Source organism: Ostrea edulis, chromosome 2, assembly GCF_947568905.1.
Source record: "Ostrea edulis chromosome 2, xbOstEdul1.1, whole genome shotgun sequence".
In the NCBI taxonomy this organism is placed as follows: domain Eukaryota; kingdom Metazoa; phylum Mollusca; class Bivalvia; order Ostreida; family Ostreidae; genus Ostrea; species Ostrea edulis.
In genome coordinates this window covers 60,130,821-60,155,208 of record NC_079165.1, presented here as the reverse complement: position 1 = coordinate 60,155,208, position 24,388 = coordinate 60,130,821, and the positions used below count along the sequence as shown (strand labels likewise).

Genomic DNA, 24,388 nt, shown 5'->3' with positions numbered 1-24,388 from the left:
AGAATAGACTAAAAATAGTCCATTGAATGACAGTCATAATAAAAAAATATCACTAGACAGCTAGTGGCCATTGAATGAATCATTTTAAAGTTCAATAGACTGGAGGCATTCTTGCTAAGCACAAGGGGAAAAAAACTGTTCCTTTAGTCAACCATACTACCATCAGCCTTAAAAAGTGACAAAATTCTGAACTATGTAAAATTGTGGCCAAGCCATTTATAGACATGAAACAGTAAAGTGGACTTTTACACAATTGGTCAGTAGCAATGACCTCAGAGGCCTAAATAACTCTTACCTATGTTTTATTAGGTGGCCATGGATCGAGAACTGTAGTTTCTCATGCACAAATCACACATCTACATTCTTAGTAGAAACTTGTAAAGAAGTAGGTCATTGAGAAAGACATGACAATCAGTGCTGGGTGTTAAATCCTCTATAATCATAAAATTTCTATCTATAGCTGCAAAGATTGTTGTCCCAACTACAAAATAAACCTGTCAAGTCCTCAGATGATGAGATATACACAGAGTCTTCTAAACAGGAACAAAACAAATAACAAAGAAGTAGTTTGTTGTATTGTTTTAAAGTATACCGCCTCTGAGGATTATTCTTAGGAGGATTTTTCTTTGCGAAATACCTTATATCACTAAAGTAGAGAAAAGGAAAGGGCTTTGTAATGAGTACTGTGTTCACAAGATTTATATGATCTTGGGATACTTTGTCATAGAGGATATGATTTTAATTTGGAATTTTGATTACATGGCTACATCAAAGCTGACTTTGGAATTATTTCATTAGAGGAAGTCAAAAGCTTCAGAAAATCTGAATGGAAAGAAATATTTGGTATTTTACAGTAAACAATATGGTAATGAAACCTGACATATCAAAGGATTTTCTCTAATACCCTTGCTGGTCTCTGCCTATAACACATGATACTATAGGGCTAATCAATCACAAAGCTTAGCTACTTCGATTGATACAAAACACCTTGTATTCCATCAACAATTTCAAAGAATAAGACTGGAAGATAAACATTGAGTCTGCAATGCTTTCTCACTAAAAAGCAGCAAATGACTCCTTTCAACAACAGTTTCTTTTGTTCAGTAATTAATGACCACCTCTACATGCATGCTCTTTCATCCTGAGCTTTTGTGTTTACACATGGCCTCAATTTTTTTTTATGTATATAGTTTTTATTTTCCTTCTTTGTGACAATACCTAGCTGTGGGGAAAATGAATGTGGAGAGACCTAAGCATTTTTTTTCTTTTTTAGTGAACTTGGGCATGGTCCAACTAAAGAACTGGGACACTAAGCTAATCTTAATATATTCAATTAACATTAAAACATGTGCAACAAAGACAGAATAAGGCAGTCAAGGAAATTTTAATATAATAAGGCACCAGGTTTGATCCAGATCTAATAACAATGACTTTGAAAAATCAAGGAAATATATATTTCATCTATTGCCTATGAAATTTATCTATTGCAACTCAAATTTGAAAGCAAACAAGGTCAAATGTTCATAGCGGAAATTGCTTTGGTCAGGAAGTCAGCAAATATGGAGACTTGTGACTAATCAGAGTTTCACAATATTTGACAAACTTGTGTCAATACTGAGCCCTAGTAATGGAATCCTGAGGCAACAGGCTAATAATCTTGTGTTCATGGGTATCAAATAAAGCAAACTGCATTCCAGAAGTGCCCTGGGTATATACACTGCACCAGGTATTGAAGGAAATTCTGCATACTGTATTACAACAATTTCACAGCTAACTGGGTGCCATTATAAGCTACTCCAGTTCAATTTTTAAAAATAGTGATTATGAATCATCGAATGTAATGCTATCTAACCCTGGGAAAGAGCCTATCTGTGGAGTAAATTACTATTTCACATCATCTGTTGCACATTCCCCTGGAGATGATGCATCTCTAACTGGCTAGAGTTTACATAGTTCTCCCTCTGAGCTATGTAAATTGAGTTTCCCCACATTTAAACTGTTAGCATGCAGATTGTGCAGAACATAATTCATCATTGCTGTGTGTTCAATATTTAATTATCTCTGAATAAATTAAGTCAACACTCCTCTCTAGATGAATTTTACATTAGATACTTGCCCTTGTATATACACTTGATGCCGTCATTTTTTCAGACGTCTACAGAATCCTGCAGCTTGCGCTACATGGTTACAGAATATCGTTTATACTCGGCTTCTATTACTAATTTTTGCTGCACAGATTACATTCAAGCCTGTGGGAGGTTTTATAAATATTAATACAACTTTTTCACATGCCATCATCAAATCCAGTAAAACATTTTATTTATAGCTTTACACAGATTGAATACATTGGTGTATTGACCTCAGTACATCTGTCTAATAAATATGTAAGGATGCAGAAAAATATCTATGATATACCTATAGTACCACTACAAAAGTACTATGCAAGAGTCTATAAAATATAATGCAGTAAGTGAATAGTTTGCAACTTTTTGCCAAGTTTCTGTTTAATGTGATGTTTTCCCCTGTAATCTGCTGAGAAATACTTCATTAAAGTTGGGTTGTTTTTTTAATCATGAAACAGGTTAGTGCATGTATGCTACAAGTTGTAAATTTTTCAAGACATTATCATGATTAAATCAGGTCTTCCTTTACATTAACTCTTATCTTTCCATTATGAGCCTTTCCCACCCCTATTTCCTGACCCCACTGTGAACAGTGTACAACCACATCCATTAGATCCTTACTGTTCTTAATCCATTAAGCACTGTATATTCATCCAACTTTCTTTCTATGTCTACAAGAGGCATTATCAGCAAAATAGTCGCGAAATGGTATTACTGTGATAAACAGAAAATGACATGCACATGTTTTCTACCACACATGGCATTGATTTTTATCCCTGAATTCCAGTTGGTGGTTCTTTACACACACTGACTGCCTGATCAATGACATTCCATTACCAGACATCCAACATGTTTCAGGCTTTCTCATGGCCGATATCTCAGTCTCTGTATTTCTCTCCTCTCCCTGACCCCAACTCCTCCTGACCACAAGTGTGATACATATAACAAATCTAATGCACTCCCACTCACACCAGAATCATGCACATCAATGATGACCTACCTTACACTTGTTCTTTTGACCCATGGTCAGTATCACTGATGAGAAGTTGTAAATGAAGTAAAACCTACTCAGCCTTTTGAGCTGGTGTGAGCAGAACTCAGAAAAAAATGTAGCACTGCACTCTGAACTCAATCAATACATACAAGTTGTAAATCACCACCCCTGCAATCTCAAACTGGTTTAGTCCACCAAATGAAATCAATTCAATGGCTCAGTCTATTACTTACTACAGAGGGGTTGAAGGTTTTTTTATTCACTATCAGCAGGTTGAGAGAAATTGCTACAAGGAGTTTCACACAGATTAACTTTCTGGAGAGATTATGAGAGAACCAGTGCTAAAAATTAACTTATCTTTGTCTGGGTTTTATGGAAAACAAACATCTTAATACATCTTTTGTGTATTAATTTAAAAATAATCCACCAGTGAATCTAAGTATTCCATACATGAAAACACCTGTATAGAAAATTAGCTTATTTCAATGTAGAGTCATGGTATGGTCATTTTTAATGCAGGGACCAAGAAGACTCTAATTCCAATCATCAATATAATTTGGTCATAAAGTATATTGTGTTAATCCCAATCTTTTAAAAGGGTGCAGTTGTCTGGTGCAGAATCATCAAGTGGTCATTGTAGACATTTCACTCTTGTCTATTTTCATCAACCCCATTCCTGTATATTAGATCTGCATAATTTTGTGAAATAATGGGCTGGTGAATAATTCATTTTGTGAAATAATGAGCAAGTGATTATATCTAGTTTTCCTATCTTTTTCTCAAGCTCGACCATCATTTTAAAAGATACCTAACCCCTGCATAACTATTGTACACTGTACATATACTATCATAAAAATAAAGACTCGCAAAAATTAGTTTTAGACACTATTAAAAGATCATATAGCAGTATTCAACTTTTGAAATTTTTGCAGAACATTAGGTTTGCTCAGTATTTCAATCCATGTCAGATATAGTGGTCAATCTAATTAAAATTAGATGTTAGATCCGCTCACATACTCGCAACACTCTTGCGAGTATGTGAGCGGATCTAACATCTAATTTTAATTAGATTGACATAGTGGTATAAGCCATATTCTCATTTAAATATGCATTATAAGTATTGGATAAGCTAAGGACTTATCCTAGCCCACGCTTGAAGGTGGAAAACACAGTCCTTCAGATGAGATGGGTGTGGCAAGAGGACCCTTGAGTAAAAATTTTCTAAAACTTAAAATAAAATGTGATCCATTTCCCTTGAATACACATATCCTCTCTCTCTCTCTCTCCTTCTCTCTCAAAATGATTATTGTTGGAAAAACCCACCCTATTGTCAAACAAATGCACCAGCTTGCACCTCACTTCTGATGATGTTCAATAAGTATCAACAGCCAGTCATTCACCGAAAAACAAGTAAACATTCAATGTCTGAGGGTTATGGAGTGCAAACTTGATATCATTGAATCAGGTGACATATTTTTTACTAAATGAGTGTAAATATGTAAATTACCCTAATACAGGATGTATTGTGTTCTTCCTCAAAACCTCAAAACTTGTCCGTCAAAAGTGCTCGAGTTCTGCTTATTGACTTTCCACGACTATGAAAATCAAACTAACAGTGACCTCAGCAGATCAAGCACATGTACCTAATTTCAAAACTATCACCACAGTACATTATCATGTATATATTACAGGGGATAAGTAGCCTTTATTGGAGATGTGTATGAAGAGTATTTAACTGGGGGTGGGGTCTTTAGTTAAGGGTCTATGGGGTAAAACCTTAGGAGGCTGCCACTATAGCAAAATGGAAGAGTATTACAAGTGTATGTGAACATTTTAGTGACAAATTCAATATATTACTGCATGAACATTTTAAACTTATCCTTTTTTATCCTAAGTTTGGTGAAATTCAAAAATGGTAAATTGGCTTTGACCTTGATAAATGACCTTGTCATTTACCAAACCACAATGATTTAATCTTGTCCTTTTAATTCACCAGGTATAATGAAGTTTCGATGTTGTATTAAAAATTGGTTCGAAAGTTATGACCAAAGTTAGACAGACAGACAAATAGACCAAAAGCAATATGCTCCTTGATCAATTTTGGGGATGAAAATATGACAGGTATGATTAAAAAACAATGCATGTCTATTTCGCAATAGTCCACAAATTAAACAAGCATTCTGAGAGCATTGCTTAAACAATACATGTCCCATACTGGCGCCCCCATCATCTGACAGATGTAATTTGAGAGAATGTACATTTAATGTTGTTTGACCTTGAACTATGACCCAAAATATTGGTAACAAGTCACCATGTTTACCAATATCGAATTAGTTTGATGTTTCGTTGTTCATACAGTTGACGCATGTATAGTTTTTACTAGTAATGAAATAGTCTTATTCAGAACTCTATAACTTAAAAATAAACACAGTAAATCAGGGTTTGATAACTATAATTATAAAAACAACCAAGAAAATTTGGTACTCCCTCATCGTGCATTTCAAAAATCATCAAATCTGAGTCATCGTCTTTGCAAAAAAGATGAGGGGGAAATAATTGTGCAAATGGAACACAACACAACACACTGATATAACATTCATATCTGCATTCTAATTATACAGATTAGAAACAACTATTGTAATACTGCTTACTATCATCTTATGGAAGGCTGATTTCGAAAACCCACGAGTTCAGTCTGATTGCATAAATGCGGTAAATTGAGTACTGCCGACCGATCAGACTTTGTTCACTAACTACTGAAAAAATACTCAACAGATTTGATATACATTTTCATTGATATATGTTTCTTTTGGGATAATTGAGCTTGAAATATCAAATCAATAAAGTGATTATTTACACAATCAGCGATCAAGTTTCAATGACTGTCTCTATTCAGATGTCCTACTTTTACAGCCTTTCCATCAGAACACGATCCAATGAATGTAAAAAAATTGTACAATATAAAAATCAGTTTCGCAAGCATAACGGAAAAACAGTCCGGAAAACTAATGAGACAGACTGATTGACTGACAGAGGGATTGACAGAGAAGAGACCTGAAGTCTCCTTTGGTTTTACAAACCATTAGGGGACTAATAAATGTTTCTGTTAACTCAATGGAATATAGGTTTTGCTTAAGATTTAAATGATAAAAAAATTGCACCATCCTAAAGATCCAAAAATCGCATGGAATATTTTCAATGTCATATCATACCCACTGACAATCAACTATAAATCAATCTGAATCGGTTCTCATTGATGTTGTTACAATTTGTCAGTCAGTCAATTTCAGTATCACAGAGAGCAGAAGAAGTCCCAACTCATTCTTCAACTCACCACCATCTTGATGTTAAAGGCCTTCGAATTCCAACAGAGCATAAAAGTGAGAATTTATGAGACATTCTCTGCTGTCATAGATCTCTTATCTGCTGAAAATTATAATTGAGCACATCCCCTAATGACCTTAATCAAAAGTGACACAGTATAAAACCTGAAGTGGCCCTTGAACTTGATGACCAAAGCCATTGTGGTGGAAGTGAAGGGTTAAAAATGTGGAAACCTCTGCCATCATCTGATGGAGAAGGTCAGACCTAGTGGAAGCTCTCTATACAGTGTGCTTAGTTACAATTTCCATGTGACTGGACAGCGGTATTTTAATCACTTGCTGCATCGATAAATCCAGAGTAGCACATGATGACACTAATACCTGACTCATTGTATGACTAAATTAAAAGCAGTTAAAACTGCACACATGTTATTTTCATATTCTGACACCTGCATAATTCAAAATGTTTCCAATTTATGAAACCAGAGTTACTAAATGATGCACTTCTCAAAGCATCCTTACTTTCTGCATTTTACGTGTATTCTTCTGAATACTAAATCATTCTTTTTTTTTTTATTTGTAGTTCATGAACACATGTAGAAGATACCACCACATTAAAAGGGAAGTAACTCCAGCTGTCGCTAGCTACAACAGGTTCATATTAAGAAAGATAACTCTTAAGATCCTGCTCTACTTACGATTCATGACTGTCCATCACATGAGAGGCAGACCTCTTTCGGTTGTCCAATTTGGTTACACTCTTTGTTCTTTTCAGATTGCTGGACTTGAACCCCTTCTTCATGAAGAAATTCTGAAGGATTAAAACATTTGAAATATCAAGATTATGTTGCATTTTTCAGAATTCATTTATTATAAATTTTGTACATATTGCATGTGTGATGTACAAAATATATATACAAACTGGTGCATGCTTGTTTTAAAAATGTATACAAAGTATTATGTTCGATAAGTTCAGCAGAGATACCAAATGCCTTTGACACTTGATAACTACCAAAGTCTACTGAAATTATGGTCCTAACTAATTCAATATTAGCTGAGAAGGAAACCAGACACAGAGATGGTCTGAGGAAGCAAGTCCTAAATGACATGAATCCACTCACTGCGATTTTGGAGGGAGTAGAACTCGTGTCCATGACGTCTCCTCGAAGATCTAGCGAAGATGACACCAGTGGTTCACTGCCTCTCCTGTCTGACAACTTCTCATATGAGGAATCTGTCAATTAGAAAATAATACAGTTTTCACATCTAAATATAAACAGTAATAGACTGAATAGCTTGAAATAAGTACATGTGGACATTTCCCCATGACATACTTGTCAAATGTTCTTAAAATTCACTTACTTATATTCAACCAAGTGCAGTCAACTCTCATGGAGGAATATGGGAAATTTTTAGAGTATTGCAGCTAAATTAAGAAGATTTTTTGGTATTGTATTGTATTGTTTATTGGCTTTAAGCCTTACGGCTCATCATCATGATACATAAAGTATAAACAAAAAAGGTGTATACAATATGAAAAGTGGAGTGAATGTTAGAGGATGGACATACATGAAGAGAGTTATAAGTCAAGTTTACATTAAAAAAAACCCAGCATATACATTAGATGATAATTTGGTTAGATCGTAAGAGTAAAGCACTTTTTAAAAATTTACCCAGATTACAGAGTTGTTTTTTTGGTAACCCTCCCCAATCTGGAAAAGGTCACAATTTCTAAGTATAACTCTTATGTCAATTTAGTAACACTTAAAGATGACCGTTCAGTGTGTTAAACACTGAAATGGATTTTCTTCAACAATTGACACTCTCCATTTTACTTAGAAATTTTTCTTTCAGGTTAAGTTTGAAAAAAAGAAAAACAGCTGTCTGAAAATGGTGGGTTTTTATTTTTCATCTATGTTAAAGCTGTATGTGCCATATTCAATAGAATTTTAAACAATTTTGGCATTATGATAACTATATAAAATTTTAATTTCTGACAAATTCGACAAATCATTCATTAATATTAATGAAGTACTGGTCTATTCAATACAAGGGAAAAACAATGATTTTCTAATGCATATTTATGAAGCATCAACTTTATATGTTGGATGTACATGTACATATGGGGAAAATATTAATAGAAAAATCATGGAGAAAGTGGATTTGTTAATATCTAGTTGAACTAAATATGATTTTATGTTAAACATGAATCTTAACTCCTTCTTCACACATTGTTCCATTACTCAAAAGGGTTCTCCCTACCCCATACCCTGCAATGTCAATATGTGATCATAAATGGGGGGGGGGGGGGTATTATCCAAGTTGGAGAGAAAACATATAAAAAAGGAAATCAGCTGGATCACTTTTTAATTTGATTGAGTTAAAATGTATAAGCTGCATAAAATGTATAACTTATATGACTTAGGTATTAAACTACTGGTATTTATAAGTACATTTGTTAATAAGAAGAGATTTCGGGAAGATCTCTACCAATTACTTAATTTTAAAGAGTGTTAGTTATGTTCTAGATGATTTCTGTCATAGAGACTGAAAACAACTGCATATATAAGACTACACGGTGCTGGACTAATTTGGGGAGGATACAAATGTGATCCTTCACTAATTGACTGATTACAAATAGGATATTTAGTGGTATGACAGCAATAGGAGACATTCTATGGAGATATAGGTTGTTGGCTCTGTCAACATAACTGATATGGGACACTTTCTCCCATCCTATGAGTCATCTTCAGAGATCAATACTATACTTCCTGGCAATTACTAAAGAGGTATTGGAAAACAATCCCACTTTCCTCTGAAACCAATTCTTCATACAACAAGTGATCTAGCTGTCACAAAACATGACATATTCAACAAGCAGAAAACTGTATTATTATTTTATTACTGTTTTTTTTTAATTTCTTGTTATTATGAATATGGAATGTGTAATTTTGTCATGAATTCTTTTTTGGGGGAGGGGGCATAATCATAATTCATAACTGTAAGAAAATTTAATAATGCTAAAACACACACACGCACAAAAACCTTTTATAGATTGACAACTTTTCTTCTTGGTTTTTAAATACATACATAAGAAATAATTTTAACAGAATCTATAAAGTGGAGCTGCTAAATATTGCATGCAGTAAATCATATTTGTGTTCACTTCAATTGTGAATTCCTACATATCTACATTATGCACAATATGCAACCATAATTCCATCTAAAAAAATTATGGACAAATCTCAAAAAAGTCCATGGGAGTGCAGAAAAAATATGAGAGATGGCGAGAATTCTAATATTTGAGGGTCTTGAAATCAAGAATGTTGAAAATCAGTAATTATTATCAAACACCATACGATATCTTGCATCAGTGACATTTTCTGGATAATACTGTCAGCTCAAAGTATAATTCAGTTGTAATTTGATAAAAAAAAGAAGCAAATAATTTGTTTTCATGCACAGCATTTGGTTTCACTGCTTAGAAACCAAAGGTTTGTTGTTTGTTTGTATCTTGTTTAGTGTCCCTCTCGGATAATTTTTCACTCATATGGAGACGTCTGAAACCAAAGGTAGAATCAGCATGTACGTAGCTCTTTTGGTATCTAGTTTTAAAAAGACGTTTTACTAAAAAATAAATTTAAGGGAAACAGGGACCTAGACCTGGCTTCAAGAAATTGAACTTCAAGACACCAGTATATCCTCCTCTTTGCCACAACTCACATGGAGTATCCAAATTACTCTCAAAGTTCTCTGTAATAAGCTCAAGATTTTATAAAATTGAATGACTCCATTGCCTTTCATATTCTATTAAGGAAACTGTGGTGATATTGAAACATTTCTATATTTGCATATTCCAAAAAAATGGTTAATTAAATGTGTGGATGTTTCTAGAGGGAAAAGCATAATTCCTGAAGAATTGAATCTCTTTTTATGTACCTTTGCAATTGAAATATGTGTAAAATACATCTTTCTTCACAATGAAAACACAGTACTTAAGATGCATGCAAGTCTCGTTGCAGTGTTTCATTCAGTCAAACCCACATACGTTTACAAGGTCAGAACATGAATTCAAATATTTCAAGCATCATATGATTCACAATGGAAAAGTAAAAATGATGTTCAACTGAGAAGTACCGGTATCACCACTCCTGATATTATGTGACTGACAGCTTACCCGAGAAGTACGGGTATCACCACTCCTGATATCATGTGACTGTGACAGCTTACCTGAGAAGTACCGGTATCATCACTTCTGATATTATGTGACTGACAGCTTACCCGAGAAGTACGTACGGGTATCACCACTCCTGATATCATGTGACTGTGACAGCTTACCTGAGAAGTACCGGTATCATCACTTCTGATATTATGTGACTGACAGCTTACCTGAATCATCATGCATCACTTCCCCTTTTCCCACTTCTTTGCAAGAATGATTAAAATCATTTGACTCGGTCACATTTTCACCAAAACTTTCTTCATGTTCATCTAGACTATTTTGAGACACCTCTTCTCCATTAAATTTCTTGTACTTCCTTCCAAAAAATCTTTTTATTTTTTGCTTCTTCTGTCCCTCATCAGAATTTCCACAACAACACAAGTATTCCATAATTTTTCTTTCTTTCTTTTAGAGTTTTGCACTCTTTTTCTCCTCAAAACACTACTACCCAATCAGTCAGTTCAGAGATAGGTCATATTGACTATCAGAAATGATCACCATAATTCTTGCAAACCTGTCTCCAAGAACAGCTCCAAGCGACCACTCATCAAATACCAGCAGACACAAACAGTCAGTCCATAACTTGTTCCACTTAGTAGCAAATGTAGCACAATGCCAAATCATTGATCAAATGGAAAAACAAAATATCCATAGAAAAGTGTGATTCACCAGGCCTCATGTAAAGAAAATAACAAGATTACTTGGTGTTTTGAACTGCATAACAAAAGAATAGGAAAGTGTTCAGAGAGCTTTACATCCATTCATCATCTTTAATCCACAATAAAACATCCCTGACAGCAGGGCAATATACCCGGCAATCATCTTATCTACAGAGGTGCAGCGACCACCGAGAGCAATGCTTTTGGCATCAAATCATAAATCCCTATCCGGAATGACACAAGAAGCTTTAAAAAAAAAACAGGGATGCGAGAATGTCCTTTCACAGTCAGATTTTGTTTATTTTTTCCTGTTCACATAATATTTCAGAAGTCCCACAGACCTCTTCTGGCAAACAAATCTGGGTACATCCAATATTTTGTTCATGTATATTCAAGGCATATTTTCACATCATTTCCTTGTAAAACCCCATGTATCATTCCTCAACTGATCAATATATTAAATTGTCTATCCTCCACCTAATGTTATTTAACAATGGGAACTGTCATCTGGTCTTACTTCCTTACTAAAGGCTCACGTCCAAAGGAAAGTGTTACTTCATTTCCTGAATCTCCCCAATTCATTTACCCCTTTAATCAGTGTATTACATGTTTATTCTAGTGATCATTTCGTGGTGATGTGTTTTGAACAAGATGAAAGACAAATATTTACAAAATCAATGAGAACGGAGATCTAGATCTTTTTGACAGTATGAAAGTAAGCCTGTCTTGTTTTAATGTAAATCATAGTGACTACACGAAGAACCAAAGCAACATTACAAACAATCACTAAATATATACATCCACCTAGCAGATTATCCCACCAGGGTGCAGCTTTGATGCAACAGTTGGTTCTCTTTCAGATTTTAAGATCTTTCCCACTTCCTCATATCCTGTGATAATGGTGAAGTAAAAACCCAAAATAAAATTGCCATTTACCGTTTTCTATAGTTATCTTTTTAACCAGAAACTTATGATGATGTGAAAAGGAAGTATAAGAAAACTTGTGTCTTGAGAGTATGTCACTGTGAAAAACCTAAATCAATACAGACGTAATACACATCAAGCAAAACTTCATAGGAATATACGACTTGTAATACACATCAAGCAAAACTTCATAGGAATAAACGACTTGTAATACACATCAAGCAAAACTTCATAGGAATAAACGACTTGTAATACACATCAAGCAAAACTTCATAGGAATAAACGACTTGTAATACACATCAAGCAAAACTTCATAGGAATAAACGACTTGTAATACATGTCAAGCAAAACTTCATAGGAATATACGACTTGTAATACACATCAAGCAAAACTTCATAGGAATATACGACTTGTAATACACATCAAGCAAAACTTCATAGGAATAAACGACTTGTAATACATGTCAAGCAAAACTTCATAGGAATAAACGACTTGTAATACACATCAAGCAAAACTTCATAGGAATATACGACTTGTAATACACATCAAGCAAAACTTCATAGGAATAAACGACTTGTAATACATGTCAAGCAAAACTTCATAGGAATATACGACTTGTAATACACATCAAGCAAAACTTCATAGGAATATACGACTTGTATTACACATCAAGCAAAACTTCATAGGAATATACGACTTGTAATACACGTCAAGCAAAATTTCAAAGGAATATACGACTTGTATTACACATCAAGCAAAACTTCATAGGAATAAACGACTTGTAATACACATCAAGCAAAACTTCATAGGAATAAACGACTTGTAATACACATCAAGCAAAACTTCATAGGAATATACGACTTGTAATACACGTCAAGCAAAACTTCATAGGAACATACGACTTGTAATACACAAGTAAAAAACTAATTATGATATAATATTTAGTGACACATAGTTATGACAATGTGGTTTTTCCCAAATGAAACAGATGCAGCAAGCACACCTGAATGTCTGTCATCCAGGTACATTGTACTTTAGTAATTAATTACCTGATTATTGACAATTCATGCTGTTACTCCATCTATAAATTGATGACCAAGAATTGTTCAGGAAATACAATGCAACATTTAGATGAGTGAAAATCAATATACAAATGGTGAAAATCTGATATATGGAGGTGGTCAGTCAATTTATCCCATTAGAGTTGTTAAAATAGAGTCACTGAACTAAAGTTCACCCCATGCTAGCCTTTATTCTAGTGTGATACATACCTGAAAAATGAGTAATCTCCCCTAGTAAAAAATTTCAGGTTGTCCTTGAATATCTAATTCTAAACAGACTTTCTATAAAGCCTTAATTTCGTAGCATGGTGGGAGCTATCACATTGAAATATATACATACATAATGTACATTATTCTATTACATAAATATGTATCAAATTTTTTCCCCATAAATATAAATTCAATTTCACACCTACCCCACAAATCCCTAAGAAAGCGAATAATCCACATGACCATCTAAAACGGTCAGTCAACGAAAAACAACGTTCCTCTTCTATTTTTGTCCAATGTTCCTTGGTATCACATCCAATTTACAATACAGAGATGTTCCAGAGGATGATAAACAAATGAATAAATGTATAAATGATTCAGAACTGGCAGTGCTCCTGATTGCCTTTCATCTTGTCCCTTTCAGAGCTTCTTTTTCTCTGTCATTCTTTGTTCTACCTTAACTTTTTAAAAAACTGTTTCTCTGAGTCTATCTATATATGACTGTACATGACTTTGATAAGATCTTGCTTATTTACATTTATGAAACAAAAATACCTTTTCACCCACTCATTAAACAAACTGTCAACACCAAAGAGAATACACAATAGCTGATAATCCTGGTTAATTGGATTATTATTAACAAAGAGATTTTTTTTCAATGGTGTTTACAAAAAGATTTTCATTAGGTAGGCACCTAACTCCTTCAAATCTTGGCACACAAAAGAAGAACTAAGGTGCTCTACGATTGACCAATGACCTGGTGCTAAAATGAGTTCTTTTTGAAGCGTCTGGAACATTTGACAAAGCTTCATCGAGATTATGATAGGTTCTTCAAAACATGCAGGTATCAAGTACAGGAATCTGGAAAATTTAGAGTGATGTACTGCTCATTCAGGCATATAATTCCATGTCATTAAGGAGGTTCCTATCTCTGTGAGCTTGATACCATCTCCTCTCTGTCTCCTCCACTCCAAACCTGATTACTACCCCTTGATAATCCAGTCAACTGGTCCTACTCAGCATATAGAAGTGGTGTTACCTTCGTGCATGTAATGCACGCCTTAGTTTGTTCTAATAATCTCTCAAGAATCCTTTGGATGTCCCTGTGAAATCCTTAAAAGCCAGTTCAAATAGGATAAAAAAAAATCAGTCGGTAAAGTACTTGAAGAAATTTCCGGTCACGAAAAGCAACTTTTTATCGGATAAGAACAATGATTAACTGCGCCCAACACAAAGAGACTTCTTCAACAACTGTCTTTGGAGGTGTTTGGAAAGTCCTTTTGCTATGGCAATATTCATATTTCTTTTCACTTTTGCTTTTCCTATAGATAATACTGTTCTTTGTAATTGACCTTTTTGACAATCTATGGCCAAGTGCAGGTTTGATGCCTTCCCTCTGTGCGTGTGGTACCAAGAACAAAATATAGTCTATCTTGATGGTGGGAGTGCTAACCCAAACAGTGGCAGATGATGAATGGAAGACCCAATCAATCAGAAAGTATACTTATCTAATACAGGTGAAAAGTGCAAAAACATGAAGAGGCCATACAAACAGAAAATCGAGGGAAAAAACACTGATGTAGGTTTATTTTAACATAAATACATAGATTATATTGATTATTCATGGGAAGATCAGTCTCTCCTCATGAGGATATTCACACATTGGCCACTGATAAAAAGAAAGCTTCTCCAGACCCCCTGAGTTACCCCTTGCAGTGATGTGCAGACAGTTGTGGCCAGATGTCCAAGGATCACTGATAGGGAATGTCTGTTTCTTTTTTTTGATTGGACACACTCACTGCACCTAAATCTATATCAGAGAGTTTCCTAAAACTCACTTAGTCTTATCATTAAGGTAGCCAGTCTCTCGTAAACTTTTAACTTTATTCTGTCATTTTTTTTAATAATGTGCATTTAATTGTCCTTCATCACCTTCTCAAGTTTTCCTGAAAATCCTACATCTCCCCTTGGTATCAAAATGTATATATCTTGCACATTAGTAATACCACAGATTTAGTTATATACCACTACTGTATCCAACAGTTTTGTTGCACATTGCAAAACCTCTTTATAATGACAGTTATTTGTACTCTTTAAAAATATCAGTAACACCATCTTTTCATACATGTATTGTTTTGGGATATAAAAATTGCAGATATTGCACCATTCTTATTTTGCATTTTAAATTTAATATTTGTTTGAACTGGAGACACATTCTGATGCCCCCCCCCCTCCCCCCAACTCTTTGACCCACTTCCACAGTTAGAGTCAAATATCCTATAATGACATGTTCAGTTGTTCTGGCGCTGTAACACTAACGAGCCCTCCCTGGGTGCTGTATTGTTGAGGTGATAAATGGAGATTGAAAATGACAGCCAGCAACCCCTGTATCCAGATGCTCTCCCTGGTTTAGCCCCTGTCCATATGCTTCTCTTTACTTTTCTACCAAGGCCTGCAATATCCTGCAGCCTTCTTAATGTGATAATTGATGGCTTTCCTAAGCTTCCTCTTAATTTTGTATTAATGCAAATCACAAAAAGACTGCCATACAATGGCTGTATCAGAAATACAATAGTAAATTTCTTTTCTTTCATTCTGTTTTTTTCTCCATTCATTGATAAATTTATTGTCCATTTGAACATTTTCCTCTTCTGCTTAGGATTCTATCTCCCTACCAGACAGTTTTATCAGTGAGTTATGAGTAAGATAGCTATTTCCCAACAGATACTAATTGCAATACTTCCTTTATCTTGAGTTTTTAACTTCATTCATTTATAGTCTAGTTTATAAAGAGTACATCTACTGATTACTAAAGTCTGTATAGTGAATTAACCATAGGAGCAGAATTTGACAAGGATTTAATTTTGGCTTTATTATAGCGACAGTGTCGAGATCATTAAAATTGAATATCGCTTATATCTATTCCGTAATTGCTAAAATTAACTCCTACTAAATATAATATATACCCAAAATTTATGGAAAAATCGCTAAATTTGTGTCTTACAAAAAATATCACTTACGGATTATGATGATAGCAGTGACAGTAATATGTGAAACTATTTCCAAGGATTAAAAAGAATAACGATTTCCACCAGATAACAATGATGTTAGATGTTGCATTTATACAGCTATGCAGAGATTTTATCGGAAAACTATGTTGTACTATAGCGGTAACTATAGAAGAGATTGATACTGGGGTTTTTTTTCTATCGAAGTTACCTACACTGTTAATAAAAGAATAGATATCTTTTTTTATTCAAACATCATTAAAAGTGTATAGATGGTTTTCATATGACGTATTTTGACCCCGAGTTATTCCCCTTGGCCGCCATCTTGTAGGTCAAACTGGTGGATTTTCCTCTTTGGGCAACCAATTTCAAACATGTAAGGCAGAAATATATGGGGGAAATCTTTGCAATATTGCAATTATGAAGTAAAAAATGCATTAACAAATGTATATTAATAAGAAAAACAGTTTATCTCCACCTCAGTGACCAGAATAACTAGGCTGATCTTGGTTGAATAATGAAGGAATCCGGGCATGTTAACCTACAATATGGCGGCCAATGGGAAATAACTCTTGCTTAATCGCTTCGATGGAAAACCATCTATATATACTAGAAGTTAATGTTTCCGCATGAGATCATTAGTGTGTAAATACAAAATTATGTATGAACATTAATTAAGTCATTGCATTTGTTAGTCAAAAATGGAAATGAAAACATGCTCCGTTAGAAAGTAGAAATGGGGAGTTAGTGATGGTTATGAATACATAGGGTACCTACGCAGGAATCGTTGAAACATAGGTCTTCTTTTGGATCTAGTTTCAAAGAATTCAGAACCATCAGTCAGGTCTACAAAGGAAGACACAGGGAAAATAAAGAGGTGCATTACTAAAATAGACAACGCATAGAGATTAAAGGAACACAGGCAAGGAAGTCGTGCTAACAGCAATAAAACATGTAGAGTTGTCTCCCTTCACCCACTGTCTAAGTTCACTACAACAAAGAGTGCAAATTACGACTTACCTCTACGTTCACATGGCGTATTATAATGCTTGTATTTTCATTTAAATAACTAATGGGACAATTGAAAGCTTAAACAACTGTTTGAAAGCCCAAAATGTCATACCAAATTTTGCACAGACAACCAAACATAGGTATTATTTTACAGACCATAAAGTCACTGGGTACTGATAAAATCCATGAACGAGACCAGACAAAAGAAGAAGAAACATTACACACAGATCACATTTCAACGTCATTATGTCAGCAAGATAAATTTAGTTAATCACTTTTACTGTCTTCTAATATGTCAAGAAGTGTGTTTATTTCCTATTACAGTTTGTAATTGTTTTCTCATGCATTGATTATTTTCTACAAAACTTTTCAAAATTTTCTCATGTGCACCTAACAAGGTGGTACATGTTTTTCTTTTTTTCATTAAAACTTACATGGAGTAAATTGATAGCATTATTTGTTACTGGGTTATTAACTTACACCAATTAAAACCATTTCTTCTCATGAATCACCTTTTCTGAACTTGTAATATTGTTGAACTTCAGGTGGGTTTTAAATATTTATTAAATTAAAATTTCACTGATTGTACACCTGAATTCACAGGTGTTTCATTGCCTGTTATGTGGACAGTTAAACAAATGATCAAATGACTGGGAATTTCAACTCAGCTTTTTTCACTTCTTTGCTACTAGATTGAAGAGAGATAATTATAGGATTTCCTTGTTGCCTTTCTATGGCCCTTTCTCCAATTTTCCCTGAAGCAGCTGAGCTACACCCTTCCCATTTTATCTTGCATGCCTTTTATTAGCCAGCAAATATGAGTACTCATAGGTTAATATGCTCACCTGAAAGAGTGTTTGACTATACATGTAGTTGGTAAAATGGAGGGGGAAGTGAGTCAGGCATCATAGAAAAGAATTGAGGGAAGGAGGTAGGAGAGAAAGAAGGCAAGGTGTAAGCTGGAGATATGAGAGATGAACCCCCTCCCCCACCTCCATACCAGCTAACTAATGCTTGTGTAACAGGAAGGGAGAAAATGCAACGGACCAGACCGGGATTCGAACCCGGGCCCCCTGAATCTCTAGTCAGGTGCTCTACCAACTGAGCTAACTGGCCACCGGTGATCAAACCTGGCTGACCGCTACACTTGATTCAACAATTTAAGTTTTGAAAACAATTCTCTCTGTACTGTACATCAAATGTGTACAAATTCTCTCTGTACTGTACATCAAATGTGTACATTTTTACCTTCATTGTGGCTTGTCCCATCCTTAGCTCCAAGAGTTATGGTTTAATCAAATCAAAATATGTCACAAGGAATAAGCAGAACAGGAAGCAATTGCTAAGTTATGGCCACACTAAAATTTTTGTATCTAACTACAGAGACATACAAACTGACAGACTAGAATTTAAGCATTTTAATATAGATCTTGAAGGTTATGAGTGTTTGCAATTGTAAAAACATTGCCTGTACATGTTGGAGCAGTTCCTGTGAGTGATTTGCTCAAATTTTGTTACGAAATCATTTGGATTTATGCACCTTTTAAATGACGTTGATGGTAAATACAGAATAGATGAGGAGGAACATTATGAGTTCCCTTTCAATTGTTAGATGTGAATCAACCCAGCATTGTGTCCAGACATACATTTAAAGAACCAGTCAGTAAATTCAAATCTGATATAGAAATATCAGTTATTTTCCTATTGTATTAATTTTCTTTGTCATCAAATTTCATAAAAGGTGTGGTTATAATTAGAATATAAATCATACTATACCTTAGTATCAGAGTGAATGATATAGGTCATATATCATATTGACAGGTAAATGAATTCACTGTATACAGTTCACTTTAAAAGCCTTAAAATCTTTATCATTTTCAACTACATAAACAATGCAAGAATTATATGGTCAAATTTAATTCTACAGAATAGCTAGGTGTGAATAAATACAATAAAGCTGTAAATTATAACCAGAATAGAGCAGTACTGTTTCCTCCCATAAAATCAATGAAATGCACTCAATTACACCATCTGCAGATTTTTCCACCAAAAATACGTACATGTATCTTTGGGAAGTGCAAGGGCTTATCTCATAGATTATTGGCACTTAATTACAATGATGTGTAATGAGGGCAACACTGCAGGTCTTTGTTCACCATGACATTAGGGTTTTAAAACATTCTATCTGATCATAGTGCATCTAACCCCCCACAAATATCGTGATGTTTTCAGGATACAGAATGTTCTCAGAGTAAGCCCCTTCTATAAACATCATACTCACGTAACAGACCGTACACTTCTTGGGAATCGTTGTCATTATTAAGAAAGTTGACCCTACTTTTCAGTTTTAAATGTAAATTCCAAGTTAATGGAAGATTAAAGAGTCTCTAACTTTTTTAAAGACCAACAAGCACACATAAAATTCAAATACAAAACTATTCCTGAATCATATTAAAACACGAAATCCTGTATTTACCTTTTCTGCGTTGTCATTAAATATCCAATTTTACACATGTGACATGCTGAGGACCCACTGTAAGTTCACTTACAATAAACATACAGATAATATTGTAATCTCTGATCCGTCTCACAACTAGTCTAATCGTACCTGACACACATTTTCAGTTTTGGAAATAACCACACGTAGGTGTTTGTAGTCAGTACACGACTGACTTTGAATCGTTACGGTTATTGCATGTTCCAGTTTTATCCAAGGTACATGGGTATGTCAATCTTAGATTACAAGGTAGGCAAAACACAAGAGACATAATTCTTTGTAACACATAAATAGCAGTCCCGGTTATCTATCATTGATTATAGATATGGCTTATCATCAACACTATAAAAACAAGGTATGACAGTTGTGCAAAATGTGTTAATTGGGTCCGGAGCAGATGTATAGAATTTTGCCTTTCTGTCTCCTGTGACTGTTGTCATCAGACTCTGAACAACAGGAAATGCTAGAGTGGAGTCCAACACACTTCAGAAGATTACTGTTTGGTTCCTTATCCCGCTTATCCCTACTTCATAATCCAAATTGTCCAACAGATCCTAATCTCCTCTACCAATCAATGAATCAAATATCCCCTACGGTCAAATTCTTTCATAAATTCCAATAATAATGGCCACAATCACTAACCTTATGAATTCCCTCTATTAACAGTATATACAATTTACTTACTAATGTCACAAGGTATGTGGCAAACAAACCATTTATCAACGTGTTGGGTTTGACACTTCAACAGCCAAGTGAGAAACAAATTTTATTAACATGATGGCCATATTATGAGCTTTTCTTGACCGGTAATGATTCAAGCTTTCCAAATTTGAATATTTTCTTCCCCATAATGTAAACTGAATTAAACATTCAAGTTCAAAGTGGTCTTTCTTTAAACACACTTGTAATACAATGTGTAGGTGATATCATTACCATTTACCGACAACCACCAAAAAAAAAGAAAGAATCTTTTCATTTCAAACATTTCTTAGTGAGTTTCAAGGCACTGTTTAATACAATTCATAATTACAAAGAAATGTTAAATTGAGAAGTTTAATTGTTAGCCCATAAACTCAGAGAATTGAAAACAAAGCTCAATTATGTCCAAACTTTCCTTTAACACAGATACTTATCAGTTTTAAAAGTACCTACTTCATATCAAGAATTTAAACTCAGAAATGGTTCCAGTAATTCAAAAGGCATTGTTGAGAGCGAGATAATCTACAATATTAATTTTCAAAGGAAAACATCCCTCTGATATCCCAGTGACAAAGGTATGGGACAAGGATTTTGCTTTGTGCACTGTAATCATCACTGCTGTGGATTATCACTATCTAATAATGTATACATACAGTTAATCTCCTATTTTCTGATAATAACATAGTTGAGATAGTACCTTTACAGTGAAAGAAATGTGGAAAATGTAAGAATCAGGTTCATGAACTATGATACAGTCTATGAATTTGGCCCGAATTCTAAATGTGATTTCAAAGCACACAATGATTGTAAAACTTTATCAAGATATACAAAAATGATTATAAGTTCAGTAGGGAGTCATGTTTGCAGATAAAATTTCAAAATGTGCATTTATTCAAATTGTGTGTACACTACTGCATATTAATCTGATTAAAATTAGATATTTTAAACTCCTGTCTTTTGATACAGCGTGCTGCGTACACATCAAAAGACCGGAGAGTGACAGATCTCATGTTAATTTTAAAATTGCATTGAATATTATCTGTACAACAGATGTATAAAAAAAAAAAAAAAAAAAAAAAAAAATACTAAAAAAATCAACATCTTAAAAATCTAAATAAATTTGAAAATTAGTAAGATTCCAGACTGGTATTTCATTGAACATATCAATGTGTATGTATATCATGAGTACTTTTACTTTAAATTGCTTTTTTATCACCCAAAACCTGATTTACAGCATCATTGTCATATTTGAAAATATTAGTCATTTTGGCTGAAAACCAATTGTTTCTAAGTATTTCTGAATATCAGAGAAATTGAAGCATGATTAAAATCTAGGGCCATTTCAGCTGTTCTTGTACCTATATGCCTTTGCCCTAAAATTGTTCATCGTTACATCACAGCAATATTGTAACTACACAAATTTTTTGTTTTGTCAGAATACAGTGTGTTGGAATAAACAGTGTAAAAAACAATGAAAATATGAAAATAAGGGTCAGAATGCCCAGTGAAACAGATTTCACAAGTGTCAGATTAGGCAGTTTTCACTGTACAATTCTCTATCAGTCACAGCTGTTACCTGCTGCTTACAGGCCTACAATGATTGGGTAATTTTGAAAGAGATATCAATTGGAACAAAGGGAAAACAATGCAACCTGAAAATAAACAAAAGTTTTATTTGATCTTAAAATTTCAGCTTTTATCTTGGGAGAGGGTCAAAATATAAGTGGAAAAAAAGTAGAACTTCCAAAGGATCTTATAAGAAGGCCTGATTTGGTATTACAGCCAGGACCACACACTCTGATGCAGGCAATGATCTTAAAACCAAAATAATCGCATAACTCCTACAAAGTCAATCATTAACCAAAATAACTGTATATCTCCTAAACATTCAATAATTAACCATAACAACCTTCTACATAGTTAATAATAAATCCAAACAACTGCATACCTCCTATACAGTCAATAATTAACTCAGTGGTTAAAGCATCAATGCTTCATGACTGAGAGGTCATGAGTTGAGCCTCCCTCGTGTCACTGCCACATCAAACCGAAGACAACATAGGTAGTGATTACTCCTTCACCAAACATCTAGAACTTAATGTCACAAGTCTTTTTGGACTTAAAAAACTTTAAAACGGAGGTCCCATGTTGCAACATAGCACATTGGCATGTTAAGAACCCTCACTGCTATAGCCCTGAGTGCTACGCATATGTCTAAATTTGTGGTATTTCATCCACAGCTGGTGATGTTTCCTCATAAGTAAGAAGTAACAAGAGGCTCATGGGCCACATCGCCCACCTGAGCAGCAGTTCCTCGCAATAAACAACCTTGAGCAAAACTATCATTATACAAGCAGCTTGGTTCAGAAAAAACTTTTCAAAGGTAATGATTAAGAATTCATTAAATATCAAACTTAATAATTAAAATTCACTACGTATTCATCAATCATTCTATGCTTTTGTAGATGGATATATCACCTTTCATATCAACAAATTTCATCTAGGATGTTTTGTGCTAAGTTTGGTTCCAAATACATTTGCATGTAAAACTTTGATCCGCTATTGAGGCTCCTTCCTAACCCCAGGGGTCATGATTTCTACAAACTTGAATCTCCACTTTGTCGGGAAGTTTTCATGTAAATTTCAGCTCTTCTGGTCCATGCAGTGGTTCTTGAGAAGATTTTTAAATGATCCAACTCTATTTTTGCATTTTTGTGATTATCTCCCCTCTGATGGGAGCATGGCCCTTCATTTCAACAACCTTGAATCCCCTTTACCCAAGGAGGATTTGTTCCAGTTTGATTGAAATTAACCCAGTGGTTCTGGAGAAGAAGATTTTCCTATATATCAGTATGTACAGTACCCGCAACGTTATTCTTGACATGATAAACGATAGAACACGATACACGCACAATAGGATGGGATACAAGCACGATACGATAGGATACACACACAATACAATAGGATACAAGATAAACCTGATAAACGCAAAACCTGATAAACAATCTTCACGATATACCTGATAAACGCAAAACACGATAAACAATCTTCACGATAAACGGAAAACCTGATTGAAATGTTGTAAATTTAGAAACAATTTAGACAGAACGAAATTTTGATACGTACAAAATAATTACATTATGTTGATATTAATATTGAAAGATTTCAATATTCATTATATACCTAAAATGTATTTCTTTATCCACGGTCTTACGTTTATTTTTGTTGTTTTTTTTTAAATTCTATTTATGGTTTTTTTTTTTTTTACGCCATTGCAGTTAAAATCAGAAAACTAAACTATATATGGTATTTAATTCATTATTTGATATCTATATGAATTTTCTCTGCCAATGATTCTAAAACATACATGTATATTGTCACCTAATGTTTAATATATGAATCATACAGGGATTGATTTTTATCTTGCTTAACGTCTCACTCGAGAATATTTCACTCATATGGAGACGACACCATGACCGGTGAAGGGCTTTTAAATTTAGGCCTATGCTCGGCACTTACAGCCATTGAGCAGTGAGGGTTCTTTAGCGTGCCACATCTACTGTGACACAGGGCATCCGTTTTTAAGGTCATCTCCGAGGACCAGTGACATTCACACCTGGTACCGAGCGTTTAGCAACTAAACAGGGAATTAACAAA

The 24,388-nt window shown here is 34.3% G+C and overlaps 1 protein-coding gene and 1 long non-coding RNA gene across 34 annotated transcripts in view; one reads left to right on the top strand and one right to left on the bottom strand.

Moving 5' to 3' along the window:
* Positions 1–24,388, bottom strand: part of LOC125678140 (disabled homolog 2-interacting protein-like) — a 75,892-nt gene that overhangs the window by 19,225 nt on the left and 32,279 nt on the right. For 12 of the 33 annotated variants that reach the window (XM_056154632.1, XM_048916309.2, XM_056154630.1 and 9 more), the window contains 2 exons: positions 7,562–7,674; positions 7,139–7,251 (listed from right to left, as the gene is read on the bottom strand). In XM_056154632.1, the coding sequence (XP_056010607.1) occupies positions 7,139–7,251; positions 7,562–7,674 (226 nt within the window). Of the gene's footprint in view, positions 1–3,123; positions 3,252–7,138; positions 7,252–7,561; positions 7,675–10,829; positions 13,327–13,722; positions 17,102–17,297; positions 17,371–20,011; positions 20,043–24,388 lie in introns of those variants that run through there. The other 21 variants (XM_048916307.2, XM_048916308.2, XM_048916312.2 and 18 more) reach the window with 8 other exon arrangements.
* Positions 4,858–7,274, top strand: LOC130051832 (uncharacterized). Its single transcript, XR_008800096.1, has 2 exons — positions 4,858–6,497; positions 7,024–7,274. It is a non-coding gene; the product is annotated as an uncharacterized LOC130051832 (long non-coding RNA).